The sequence below is a fragment of the Thermobia domestica genome, chromosome 13 (assembly GCF_964235325.1).
Source record: "Thermobia domestica chromosome 13, izTheDome1.hap1.1, whole genome shotgun sequence".
Taxonomy (NCBI): Eukaryota; Metazoa; Arthropoda; class Insecta; order Zygentoma; family Lepismatidae; genus Thermobia; species Thermobia domestica.
In genome coordinates, this window is record NC_137466.1 from 165,275,804 (window position 1) to 165,291,264 (window position 15,461).

General features: G+C 37.5%; 1 protein-coding gene across 1 annotated transcript in view; it reads right to left on the bottom strand.

Moving 5' to 3' along the window:
- Positions 1 to 12,136: 12,136 nt before the first annotated feature.
- The window catches only part of LOC145667840 (calcitonin receptor-like protein 1), a 107,911-nt gene continuing 104,586 nt past the window's right edge, over positions 12,137 to 15,461 (bottom strand). Inside the window, exons 5-6 of the mRNA XM_081735271.1 lie at positions 13,045 to 13,148; positions 12,137 to 12,146 (exon numbers count right to left, since the gene is read on the bottom strand). Of these exons, the coding sequence (XP_081591397.1) occupies positions 12,137 to 12,146; positions 13,045 to 13,148 (114 nt within the window). The remainder of the gene's footprint in view (positions 12,147 to 13,044; positions 13,149 to 15,461) is intronic.

The window sequence follows — 15,461 nt, forward strand, 5'->3', positions numbered from 1 at the left end:
AAGGAAATCGACTCCTCAAGGGTTTCCCAGACAATGAATCAAATTTTCATATATAATGTAATAAATATGAATTAGAGACCTGACAGTTACCTTAAGTAAAAACTTCAAAGAAAGGTAGAAAAGTAGGATGGTTTAGAGGTTTGTCCTTCAGCTTGGTACTTGCGTCAGTGCTTTAGGTGGTGTCTCGCTTTGACAGCGATTTGTCAAGCGACCGTCTATCTCCCTGACCTAGTTTTGTAGAATATTAAAGGTGAGGAAAGTAAATGTGTTACCATCAGAACACTTCCATTATCATTTGGTCACCAGGAGATTGCTCTCATAATTCCTGAAACGAACTTCATGTTATAGGATTATGTAAGGGTTATATCTGAAGTAAATAGGATGAAACGATCTCTATTTCTTCCTAATATACAGATTATATCAATAATTCCTGATTATTATTGATGTTACATTCGTGTAGATGGCCTAAAATATTCATTATAGATATTCATAAATTTCATCCGAAATATACAACGGTAACCACAGGCTGATGCGTCCATATCTATATCTATCTATCTCTCTACAGGGTGTTAATGAACTATACTGACAAACTTTAAGAGGTGATTCCTTACATCAAAATAAGAGAAAAAGTTCATATGGACCTATGGCGAAAAGTGCATAGTTTCAGAGCTAGGGCTGTCCAAAATCACGTAAAAGCCAAATTTCAAGAGGCCCTATTTTGAATTCGAGAGATTGTGGATGGTGGTCCTTATCAGCGTAAAGGAAGTCACGCATACGCAATCCATAAATGCATATTTCATTAATGTTCAATGGATGTACGGATTATTACCTGCAGAGTGAAATTCCCAGACATGCCATCAACCGAATTTTGAGATATGCTCTGACTTTATGATTGGTCCAAAGTAGGCAAACGATAAACCTTGATAGCAATGAACACGGAATCCTTTAGTGCGATGTTGGAACTGTTAAGGATCGTCAGCAGCAGTCTCTCGTACTCGGGAAAACGCATGGTGCGCTGTTTTCTCTCACGCTTATAAGTGAAGAAATCGTGAAATATACCGTGACGAAATACATATGATCACACGTTATTGCGAACACAAAGAAACATGGAGCTGCCGGTTCCTAGCACTTCCGCTTTTCCTTCTAAGTATTGGGTGTCCATTGTTGTCAAGGTTTACGTCCTGTCTATTTTGGACCTTTCTTGAAATCAGGAATATCTGAAAAATCTATTGAAGACATATCTGAGAATTACACCCTGTAGGCAATAACCTATACACCTATTGACAATTGAAGAAATATGCAATTTGGAATGTGTATGCGTGGCTTCCTTCATGCTCATAAGGACCACCATCCACAGTCTCTCGAATTCGAAATAGGGCCTCTTGAAATTAGGGTTTTTCGCGATTTTGGATAGCCCTAGCTCTAGTTCATTAACTCTCTCTCTCTCTCTCTCTCTCTATATATATATATATATATATATATATATATATATACAGAGTGTTTCAAAACAACATCGAGAACGTGTTTGGGAGGTGATTCCTGACACCAATATAAGACGAAACGTATAGACCAACATGGATGCGCTAATGCTTCCTTTAGGAGTTATAGGCTCCGGAAACATGGGGAAAAATTAAGTTTAAAGATCCATAGCTCCAAAATTATCGGACCTACCGTAGTAGGGTCAAGACTTCACTTAGGAATTAACATGTACACTATCCAAAAATACATGTTTCAGAATCCTAAGGTACTCACGCAACATTTTTATAGACGCAGTTTGGTAGGGGCATATAATGTGAAGTACTCACCAACTAGCTCTATAAAAAATTTTGCCGAAGTGCCGTAAAATTCTGGAACATGGATATTTGGATAGGGAACATACTAGTTCCTAAATAAAGTCTTGACCAGAGTACGGTACGTCCCATAGTATTGGAGTTACGTACCTTTAAAGTTCATTTTTTCATGTTTTCGGCAGCCTATAACTCCGAAAGGAAGCATTTGTGCACCCATGATGGTCTATACTTTTCCTCTTACCTTGGTGTTAGGAATCACCTCCCAAACGTTGTCGATGTTGATTTGAAACACCCTGTACATGGCACAATCAAGCTTTAATCATATCTACAATCATATTTTTAAGAACGTTAACTGTGAAGGAAAATATATTATGAATAACATTAAAACAATCAATTGTGCATTCTGTTTTGATTGAAAGGACAAAATTGTAGTAAGAAGCGTAAGCAGATATAGACTGATTCTGTTCAAAAAGAAGAAGCACAAACGACTTCCTCCACAAGGAAGAGCACAAGTGAAGTTGGTTCCTATGCATTTGACACGCAAATTTGTATAAGAACTCATTATGTTTTGGATAGGTCTTCTTTACTAGTTTGGAGGAGGGATAAATTTCCTCATTTACCTACTGAGAAAAAACTATATTTCGATGTACTTTTATTTGAGCATGGGTAAATCTAACAGTATTACATGTGTCATGTTTCTCTTGTTGCCGGATGCCAATGATGTATTTAGGGGGGCTTCCGGACTGAAACTACCCGAAATTTTATTTTCTATATTAAAGTAAATGAAATATCTTACAGAATTTTCACATTTCCAGGAATAAAGTTAGCTAAGTCCCCCGAAACAAAATCGTAAGTACACCACTGCCGGCTGCAGTTGGAGTTGTAAGCATTAATACTAATCTAATGAAGCACATAGAACAAAGAGATTCAAGGGCCGCAAAGAAAGGACAGAGTAAAACGAAGTATTTCCACGACTACTTTTTTGCCCGAAAAACTCTTTCCTTGAATATTATATTTATAATAAATAAATAGCAGTACATTCCATAATTCTGTCCGCACTATAACTCAGAAAAGCTTTTATTTATTGTTTTTTTTTCTTTTTCTTTTCTTTCTTTTTTTTTTAAGAAAAGGTAATATTAGACGTTCAATAAATAAGGATAATCGATACCTCCATTGAAAATTAAAATGTCAAATCGGTGGATGCAATAGGTTTCTTAGTTCGAACAATTGTTTTTAGAGCTATTAGAGTAATTTTCTAAGACAAAAATGTATTGTAATGTGCGATCACAATTTAGGTAGTAAATTTTTGGGGGAACCAATACTTTCCGAATATACCGTGCATTGTAAGTTTTTAACACATACTTTTCGGTCTATGTATTAAATCAGTTACTTCTTTATTTAAACCAAAATTAACCCAGGAGTTCCAGAATAACCTAGGAAAAATTATACTTCGGGGAATAATTAATTTACATAGTATTTCATTGTAATTTCTGTATATGGGCATTTCAAATGGATGATTATGGAAATTATACATCTTAATGTGATACAAAAAACATAGGTCAGTAATTGGACAGAACTTTCTGAAATTGTCCAATAATCTGATATTTGTTACAATAATTTAGACAATAATTTAAATAGGTATTTATTTAATTTTTTCCAAATTATCAAATTGAAGATCAAAGTTAGCGACTTCCCCTCACTCCCCACTCACGACGACCTATTTCAGTATTACTAAAAATATAATAGTGTTAGCTCTAGTGAAAATGTAGTAATTGGACTCGGTGGGAAAAAAATATGATTTAGAATTTACGTGCAAACTAAAACATCAGTTGTTTTGGAAGCAAAGACATATTTTATGAAGAGGATTACGGGGAATAAGTGTATCTACCTATATGCATAGCCAGTGCCGTATTTAAGGATGAGCTTCTGGGCTTAAGCCCTCTCCCCCGAAATGTTATTTACCACGTTAAAGTAAATGAAATATCCTGCAGAATTTTCACATTTACAGAAATAAAGTTAGCAAATCCTGCCCGAAACAAATTCATAAATACACGACTGTGCATAGCAATTATTGAGGCCGTTAAAATTCGAATGGAAGAAGATTAAAAAATCTATGCCTACGTTTAAAATTTCAAATACATTGACATGATAATACACATGATGACACATAAAGAATAAACACTGTAACTAATGAACTTTTACTACCGTTAAACTAACACAAAATGGCGGTTCGTGGCTTTAATTTTGTAAACTAAACATATATTAGGTAGAATATTTCAACTTCACAATAAAGTGTTTCCCGAACAGAAAATGAGATATAAGCGAAATTCATTACCAAAACAAATAAGAGTTTCTATCTGTTCCTTGGTTTACGATATTTGTTTTTATTTTCTGCTAGTTTGAATTTAGGCAACCCATATAACTAACACGCCTGACAAAATGTATAACTTGTAGGAACTCGATAACATAAATAGGCAACCAACATTACACTTGTGCTATGTTAGATTGCGTAACTTACAATTGTTTACCACCAAAGGAATGCCAATTCGAAAACTAATACAGGCAGGCGGCGCCGGACGGAACGTAAGATCTAATAAGTAATGAATGTTGCAAAACGTCACTTTCTAATTGCAGAAATTACTACAGGAAAACAAAGGTGATACTTTAACAAAACAAATCTTTAAAAAACGAAAATTTCCAGTGTTTTCACAAACATTGGCTTTTTGTGGAGGAAAACCTCTATTCCAAACAAGCAGACTTTCCTGACTCTCTAACAGACCATAAAATTATATACATAAAATACTTTTATTAATAACTCATCCTTTATTTGTTCTGCGATTAGAGCAACAGTGATATTTTAAAGAAACCCTCAATTATATGTGCATGAATAGTTGTGGTAAATAATTTCCAGAAAAGTAAACCATTTGATACTGGCCAGCTACTACGACATATTTTAAGTACTTCCGTTATACAGCATAACTTAACAGAGACAGAGGGTAGCATTACAAATCAAAAAGGTCTATGAACACCCAGGCAGCTTTTATTTGGATAATATCTGCCTATCATATTGTCGTTCATCATTAACACTTCTAGTTTTTTAAATTAAAGTTCTCTATCTTATAATGAAAGTAGCTTCCTGTACAACAAGCGTGACGACGTCATCAAAGAATGTTATACTTCTACCGTAACCACTCACTTTTATAGTCTGTTAGGAGATATCGAGTGACGGGCGCTGTCATAAGCTGTCCCTTTTTCCCCCTATGGAACTAACCCACCTTTGCTTTACAGTAGTTCTTCTAAAAACTTTGGGAAAACTTCGTCAGAGTAAACTAACTTACTGCAAAACTCATGGGGAACAAGTTACAAACTGCTGACAGAAAGAAAGAAAAAAAACGCTAAAGATAAACTCTCAACTCAAAAAGAACGGTTAAGGCAGAAAGACCACGACGTGTGAAGAAAGAACAAAACAAGTGATGAATAATTCTTACCATATTATACAGAAGTAGGTTATAATATACAAAATAGACCAATAAGATATATCAAACTAAGAAAACGTAAAGAATAATCAGTCTACATAATTGTCAACGAAACTGAAGTTAGGAATCTATATGGAATATCCAGAAATATTAAACTAAAACTTTTATTTCATTTTTATTAGTCACATTATTAATATGTAATTTTGGGTCGGTGCAACTGAAATGTCCGATGGGCGGCATCTGGTGGTAAACCGCCGTCCACAACACAATCAATTGATGAATTAAGGTCGCACGACGTCAAGAACTCAATAAATGTTAAGAAAATAGGCTGGGATGCCCAGTCATTGAGGAAGTAGTGTGTGTTGTTGAAGAAGATCGTGTGAAAGTTCACCATGATAAACACTCATTTGCGAATCATTTACCTTTACGATTTCACACTGGGATATTCTGTATATCTATAGCACGGCCAACAAGAGATGGTCTCTGACATTTCTTACCACATACGGTGGGACATTGCAGTCCCTACTTTGATACCAGTGTTACCAACCACGATTACTCTGTCTTATACCATTAATTAAATTGTCACTACAGTTGCACCGAAAAAAACCTTGACACGCGAGTAGTGGCAATGTCACTGCGAGCTGTCAGAGACGTTCTCTTACTGGACGCACTATAGTAGCGAGAAACATCAACAATGCATTTGGGCCCAGAAGTGGTGAATGAACACTTCATACGCTGTTGATTTTTGAATTTCATGCCGATGACAAAACATTGGAAAATGATCTCCACGGCCAACGACCAACAGCATGCTGTGATAAATTTCTCAGGATCATCGAAGAATCAGACCCTGCGAAAAGTGTTCGTGCCATTTAACCGTAACACTGTCATTTAGCGTCTCCACGCTATCACCAAGGATCAATTTCTGAAGGTACATGTCTCTGTAAGCGCACAGAATTACCCGGGACGTTTTCCGTATTGGATTGTCACTTCTGATGGAAAATATGTCTGCTATAATCATAAATGGTTAGGACAGTTGTTGGGTCATTATCAACGTCCAGGGTGGTTTACTAAACCGTCCGTCGACCCGCAGAAGGTGATGATGCTGGTACGGTGGTTTATGATGTTTTTTTTTTATTATTATTGTGGCGAAACCACCACACTGAAAGCTCTGAACTCCAAAGAATATACCAGAAGCATTAAGCAATGGTCAATAGACATGGTTTCTTCATGTTGCGTGACAATGCTAGTAAACCTGTCGCCTAATGAACGGTGCAGCGTTTTCATGAGTTACAGTATGAAACCGTTCCTCACTTACCGTATTCCTCTAAATTTTTCCCACTGCTTACCACCTTTTTCGACATCTCGATCACTTCCTTAGGAGGTAAGACCTTCCCTGATTATTGGGTTGTACAACATGCAGTTGAGAACTTCCTGAAATTCATGAGCCCAAACTTCTTTTGTTATGGAATCTAATCATTGACTAAGAAATGGCAAAGGCGATTAGCTAGAGCCAGATATTATTTTCACTAACCAAGGTATTGATGTTTTAACTTCTTTGGGCTCTGAAGGTGACACACATCAATCGACATTTCCATCGCACCAACCCAATGTAATCACCAAACTTTGTTCAATATAATGAAAGTTCCTTTTTCGAGAACTATCGAATCAATCGATTAATAAGTGTACAATGTTGTGAAAGTAAATAAAACAAGCATATATATGAACCACTTACTGCAGAAAGCAGACATGTCCACATTTCGTAATTTTAGGAGAAACAAAAAACTGAATAAAATTATCTTTACGATATTTCCACCATAACATGTATTTTTCCTTTAAAGATAGAAGTATACGTGATTGAAACACACATGAAAAATTTGTATATCAGGTAAGAGTATAGAGGGGGGCACTGTTTTGTGTTTTGGACATGTTTCCTTTCTGCAGTAAATTCAATGTTCAAACGAATTGTGGATTGAATTGATTAAAGAAAAAGACAATGAAATTGATAAATATCCTTTATTGGAAAAAACATAGCTGTTTAACATTTCTGAATAATATCTGAGTTGTGTAACAACAAATTAATCAGTCATTTTCGTCATGAAAATGTGTTTCCGTTGTGACAGGCCAGGATACTATTGAACTCCAAAATAACATCGTTACTTAATGTATGTAGACCAACGTTTTTTGGTGTCATTCATTTTCTTCCTGTTTATGGGCAGGACAGAGTGTTTAGAAGAGTTTCTTAGCCTAAAACTATCCACTATCAAGCCACCAATGTTCATGTTACATTGATTACTATATGGAGTTAGAATGAAAAGTACGTGATGGTATTTTGAAATGCTGAAAGTCGTCTTTAGGTGTTTAGCGACTTTTTTTGCTACAAAAGTCATCGCTCAGATACGCTATTTTATAAAATTCAGGCCACTAGGAACTGTAGTCAATAAAATCACTTACTTTCATTTGAACAATGGAAAACTTGTTGGAGATGGTCCAGGAAGTTTTAAGGAGCTCAACAACGTCATCCACTGTGTAGTTTTCCTTCTTCCTCAGCTTCTTCCATATTATCTCGAAATCCCTATCATTGAGCATAAAATAGTGACCTCTAGCGAGAAAACTACAAAGTCTCATTTATTGCCGACAGGGAACTCGTCCAGGACAAGTTTCTTTTCTGCAGTAAACGGCACATTGAAGGCGTCGTGATGTCCATTGTTATTGAGCAGACAAGTGTCATTTCGGTGCTAAACGATATATTGAGTTATTACAAACCATTATCGTCACACAAAAAAGAAAGAAAGAAATGTGTAAATGTTGGACATGTTTGCTTTCTGTAGTAAGCGGTTCATATATAAGTAGGTATACTGTACCGTACTGGTCACCTCATTGCATTTTATATCATTTCTTATTGTTATCCATTAGTTAGACTTAGTTTCTTCACTATTTGTTCTTAATGTCTTTTTACTTAAACTTTGAGCTCAGAACAGCCGAAGCAAATAAACCTATAAGCTAGAATGTTACAGTGCGTCCCACTAGCTTTCGAACCCGAAAAAAATGGTATAATTTGCGAACAAATATACATAGGAAAATGAAATTCACAATACACGTACCTTGTTTCATGCTGAATACATGATCGTCACAGCAGATGTTGAAAGTGTCCTCCCTGGACGTCAAGATATGTTTGTACACGGCGTTACATATTGTGAAAAGTCCGATGTAGGGTCTCCGGTGTGATCTCATGAATTGCATTCTCAATGTTGTTTCGCAACTCTTGCAGTAATCGTGGGTTGTTTCTGTAGACACAACCTTTAAGAACACCCCATAAGAAGAAATCAGGTGGTGCTAAATCCGGGGATCTTGGCGGCCACAATCCTTTGGAGATTATCCTGTCACCAAAAAAGGACTCAATTTCTGCCATTGCCACATTGGAAGTATGGCATGTTGCTCCGTCTTGTTGGAAATAACCGCGACGCAGTTCTTGATCGTCCAGCTGATTCACAAATGCACTGAAGATGTGTAAGTAAACTTGTATGTTCTTCTGTGTGTGTGTTTGTGTATCTTCAAAGAAGATGGGTCCAATGATACGCTGTCGGGAAATTGCACACCAAACACCCACCTTCAAGGGATGAAGTGGAATCTCATGGTACACATGCGGATTTTCGGCGGCCCACGCCCGAGTATTCTGCGAGTTCACATAACCGGAGAGATGGAACCAAGCTTCATCTGTGGACCAAGTATAGTCTAGGATTCCTAGATTGTCATGCAACAAAGCTTGCAACCAACGACAATACATCACGCGCATTTCCCAATCTGTAGTCTTCAACTCCTGGACGACTGTAACGCGATATGGAAACAGCTGGGCTCTTTTGGCGGCTCTTTGCACAGTTGACTTTGACATCCCTACCTCTTGTGATAATCGATGCAGGCTCTTCTTAGGGGACTGTAAAAGACGCCGCACATTCTGTACTGTCTCCTCGGACATCCGTGGACGCGCGCCTCCATGTCCCATAAGCAACGTTCCTGTTGTTTCGAACTTGTTCACCAAATGATGTATTGGTGATTTCGATGGTCCTTTACGGCATCCAAATTCACGGCAAAATTCACGTTGAACGGTCTGATAAGATCCCGATATCGAATATTTTTTAACAATGAACACGCGTTCCTGTACTGTGTACAGAACCATCCTCGCGATGCAGTGACTCGAGTCACACTAACGCACGCGCACCACGGTAAGCAGCACTTCCCCTGGCACCACCTATCGTCTTTGTTTTGACGTGTGCGCTTCTGTTCAACCCTTTCTCGTGTTTATCTTGGAACCAAGGTACGTGTATTGTGAATTTCATTTTCTTATGTACATTTGTTCGGAAATTATAACGTTTTTTTCGGGTTCGAAAGCTAGTGGGACGCACTGTACTTGATCAATACAAGGGTATATATAACTACTTTTGGACCACCCTGTATATATAGCCTCGGTTATGATTTTGTCAGTACAAGAACGTCTCTAAAATGTGTAAAATATGCCGATTTTATTGTAAGCAATAGTTAGGTTAGGTTAGGAATTAGATTTCTGGGTTTTAAGCATCTATGGCCTTGTTAGCCCGTTGCGTATGAGGAATGATATCCCTCAGTGATTACTTTGCCCTGGGAATTGGGGAGAAAGAAAGGATTGGGGAAGGAAGGAAAGTGCCTGGGAGCATTATGTGGATATCATCCCGGTATTTGCCTGGATGAGGAATGAGGGAAACCCTGTAAAACCTCATTCAGGATGGCTGGCTTGAGAAAGCTGTTACACCTTTCCGACCGAGTGTCCCCACAAGAAATCGAACCCGAGACCCACCTAAGGCGAGAGTGTTAGTTACTATACAACGTTGGACCACTATAAGTAATAGTAATGTCCTGATGCGTTATTTCTGATAGTTAATAGTCGCTTCATCGCCATGTTCGTTTGAACAGTGCAATATTTAACAAGCGTTACTCCCAATACTCACTATCAATTGGTAATAAGTTTGTATTTTTAATAGATGAAATCCACAAGTGTTTATCCCATGTCAATCAGAATATAATTTAGTAACAAGCAACATAAAATATCATTTTTGAAAATATTAAGAGTCTATCTTTTCCGAAAGGCGGGGTGTATGTAATTATGTATTGACGTACCTATTCTTAATCCGCACCGTAGGGGTATCTAGCTGTAGATAAATGAATAACGTTTTATGAATTGAAATAATCATTTTTGATTCTAGAATATAATAAATTAATAGCTTAAAAGTAGGCTGTGTTGAATGAACAACTGTCTGTAGTTTATACAGGGTGTTTCAAAACAACACCGACAACGTTTGCGAGGTGATTCCTGACCCAAGATAATACAAAAAGTATAGACCATCCTGGGTGCACAAATGCTTCCTTTCGGTGTTATAGGCTCCGAAAACATGAAAAAATGAACTTTAAAGATCCATAGCTCCAGAATTATGGGACCTATCACAGTCAGGTCAAGACTTCACTTGGGAACTAGTATGTAGCCTTCCCAAATATTCAAGTTTGAGAATATTGTGATACTTCCACAGAATTTGTATAGAGGTAGTTCGAGAGTACTTCAAATTATGTGCTCGTAGTCAAACCCCCTCTATAAAAATTGCTTCATGAGTACCGCAGGATTCTGAAACATGTATTTTTGGAAAGGGCACACATTAGTTCGTAACTGAAGTCTTGACCCGACTAGGTCCCATAGTTTTGAAGCTATGGACCTCTAAAGTTCATATTTTTATGTTTTCGGCAGCCTATAACTCCAAAAGGAAACTTTTGTGCACCCAGGATGGTCTATACTTTTTGTCTTATCTTGGTGTCAGGAATCACCTCGCAAACGTTGTCGGTGTTGTTTTGAAACACCCTGTATAAACTACAGACAGTTGTTCATTCAACACAGCCTACTTTTAAGCTATTAATTTATTATATTCTAGAATCAAAAATGATTATTTCAATTCATAAAACGTTATTCATTTATCTACAGCTAGATACCCCTACGGTGCGGATTAAGAATAGGTACGTCAATACATAATTACATACACCCCGCCTTTCGGAAAAGATAGACTCTTAATATTTTCAAAAATGATATTTTACAAAAGACGTTATATTCCTTGATGCAGCTTTACTTCATGGATGCCTTATTCTTTATGGCTATAAATACAACGTTTTCTGGGCTGGCAATGTTCGACTCGAACTGCCATATGGATGGATGGATGAAAGTGCATATACATCACCATAACTCTGGGATGCCTCGTACAATTTCAATCAAATGTGGGACGCACATGAATTACAATCTGAAGAAAGTACTGTAGTCGCATGACACCTTTAGGATACCCTTGGAGAGTGAGAAAGGCCGCCGTAAAGAAATAATCGAAAACAATCTATATTAATTAATTGATTTGGAGTTTTGGTGTCCCGTTGAACACCGATACTACATGAAATGCAGACCTACAGTTTAATTTGAGGATCCGAGCTGCATGAACTCCGACCGCGAACCTCAAGGGAGTTCAGCAATGTGTTTTTTTATTTGTATCAGGATTATGATTATTTGGGCTGTCGGCATCTATGACCATTTAGCCCGTAATATACATGAGGGATAACCAGGGGCGGATTAAGGCTTATGGGGCCCTGGGACCAACTATTTCAAGGGGGCCCTATGTTACAAATAATTCCAGCGCATACGTTTCCTTTGCTGCCTTCCACAGCCTCATATGCTTATCAAAACACCGAGAACTATGCTGTAATATTTTAATGTGCTCCAAGTTTACAATAATTAGTTTAATTACATTCATTGTTAACAATTAAATGCTCATATACTGCAGTATAACACATAAATGCCAAACACAAGCCAAATGGTCAACAGTCCCTGCAAAAACACATAGAGTAAAAGAAGAAAAATCATATACAAATAGGTAAAGCTGTACAACGCTACATTGTTAGAAAAGTTTTCTGTCTACATTTTTGCTCTGCAAAGGATTCTGTCATTGACATTGAAATGGCAGAGATATTTCAAAGAAATTGTCTCTACAAGCTACGAATTTGGTTTGTTATAGAAGCCCAAAATACCTAACTCCTTCACAAAATAAATATCGTGAAGACGCTGGTGGAAGAAGACTTAACTCTAGCGATACCGCGAGCGTAGCAAGCGAGAAAAATTAGCATGGGTCTGAAGCCTATAATATAATAAGTTGATTGCTATGTTTTAGTATTAAAGAGAGGGATTTTTGGGGGCCCTCCTGAGCCTGGGCTCCATTGGCTCCGCCCTTAATCCGTTCTTGGGGATAACGTTACTCGGCGAGCATATTATCCGATGAAATGGAAGGAAGCGGCCTGAGTATGTTAGGTACTATCCCGACATTTACGTACTTGGTGTGAATAAGGGAAACCCAGCAAAAACGTCACTCAGGATGGCTCGCCTGAAAAAGCTGTTACTCTTTTTCGATTGAGTGTCCCCACCGGGAAACGAACCCGGGACCTCTCGCACCAATGGCGAGCGAGTTAGCGACTACACCAAGCGAGGCCATCTTATTTGTATTCTTACAAATTAAAGCATCTGTAGTAATTCCAGCATTTCCTTTCGTCTTACAGTTAAACGAGAGTAAATAGCAAGAATATATATATATATATATATATATATATATATATATATATATATATATATATAGAGAGAGAGAGAGAGAGAGAGAGACTATTAAGCAAAATTACCATGATACAACACCGTATTGAAATTACTTTCAGAAATAACTATTATAGATGGAACTTACCGGAAGTAGTAAAACAGTGAAATGACCAGGAGAAGGAAGAAGAGAGAAAATGTAAGGCCAATTAATTCCATTGTTCTTGAGCCTTGGGCGATCAGGAATTTGTGCTGCAATAAACAAAAAAATAAGATAATTTAAAATAAGCAATTTTACTAGCAACATTCTACAATGTTCTTAGCACTTAGCATAAAAGATGTCTGAAGATCATACTTATATCAATCAATAGATCTTATTGACCTGAACAAAATGATATGCGTGAGTGTAAAAGCCCATGCGTAGTTTGCGAGAAAATAAAAAAAAACTATTTATTTCGTAAACCCAAAAATTGATTACGAATGAAACCGCGTCACCTATTATGACTTCTACCATATGCGTATATTGTGATAATTTAAATACTTTGAGATTAAAGCTTAAAATTTTAAGTTATAACCTAGTACAGCTTAACAACGTATGCAATTCCCATACTACTAGCTTTAACAAAAGAGAAGTTACAGTAGTGAAAAAGGGCGCATAGTATAGCCTACACCGGTCTTTGTTTCTGCCTCAAGACAGGTCTAAAACTTCTCTTAGTGCACCTGCTGTAAGCCTTCATAACCAATATGATTGAATACATGATTTAGAAACCGTACGTGGTCAATCATAGCATCATTACCCATAGTTCTCTAACTATAAAAAGAGTTTCTTTTTCTGCAATACATACCGTACCAACATTAAACGAATTTAAAATACCAGTCTATCATGATTACTTTATCTTGAAATTTCCCTCTCTGCTTGAACTTTATGCCTATATACCTGTGAGGGGTGGGAGGTGAACTATGGTGACAACCACCAACTTTTCAAACAGTATATTATCCAGGGGCGGATCCAGGGGGCGATCGGGACGATTGCCAGTCCACAAGAGGAAACTTTCTTACTGTATGTATAAATAAAACTCATCTCAGAGTTTGGAGCTCTTAAAAGTAGCTCTAAGTAGCAATATTACAATCCACAGCCTCCCCCACCAGAAGTCCGTCCTGGATCCGCCCCCGATCTTATCTTGTGTTGAAGGAAAACCAAGCTCTCCGGCGGTTTTGTCAAGTTTAAGATATAAGACTTTCTCACAATTAGTTGCGTTGTTTCTTGTATTTTATGGCTTAATATTTCCTGCTTTCTGACCTGTATTGTATGTGTGTATGTTCTTGTCAGATGAACAACAACTCGATATATTTGCTTTTGGTCTACATTCTTGTGGAGAAATAGAACTAACAGTACAATTACACCAACCACTTTCGTTTGTGGTTTCCCATTGCATACAACACGAATCCACTCGAAGCAAATTATAGAGAATATTTGTTTTTTTCGCCTTTCCGTTTGGTTGATGTTCAAAGTTTCTTCTCAGCTGGACTTACTTCTAACCTAGTGCTTCACAATCTTCATTTTTTTTCGACTGACAACACAGTTTTTAATGCCCACGACTTCACGATGCATTTAGATTAAATTACATTGAGCATAACTCACACAGTTAGACTCAAAATTGTTTTTAATATATAATATTAATGGCTCATGGAAAAATAAAATTGTCATCTAAAGTCTAGACGTATATGTCTTCTGTATTCGTGTTGAATTCTCTTTGGAAGTATGGACTCAGGAACTTTCTCTTGGCTTGTGAAACTCAGGATTCTATCCCGGTCATCGATATCATGAATGCAGTATCGTTATTTATCGGACCATGCAACGTTGCGCCATTAGTCGACGGGGTCTGTGACGATGTTCATTAGCCCATTTCAGTTGTAATCGACAATGTCGTGCGGTTAACATTGGTATACCCTATATATGAGACACGTCAGCTGCGGAGGGCAGTATCTAACAGCGTACAGAGAAATGTGTGTTCAAGACACACACGTGTTTTGTCAATTGTTAGAGTCCGCTCTTAGCTGTAACACGGTATGCACCCTAGCCTCTTACATCAACCTTTACAGTCTACGACGTCTGACATCATTAGTGAGGTATGGCCGCCCAATGCGTTATTATTTCGTGCTGGTTTCACCGCTTTGTAGGACACTAATCACTGTAGCTCACTACCATTGCGCTGTTTCCTAGATGCTCGTTCTCAGCCATCTGGCCATCCCAATCAAACTCTGATAATATCGTCAGTCTTCCTCATTCTACGTACGAATATCGCACTGACTCTTTGAATGAGATCCTTCAGTTCTGCTGTGCCGTGTCTCTTGTGTCAGCCGAAACAACTTCGTTGAAACAATAGCGGGTGGTCATATAATGGTTTGCTTTGTATTTTCTAACAATTTCGTTGGCGATTGCGAATTGTATAATTACCTATTTTGTATTAATGTAAAACAGTACAATGTACACTTGTATATATGAAATGAGATTAAATCTTTAAGTTTTACGTCCCACGTTTATGCCGGTTAGGCCAAAGGAGA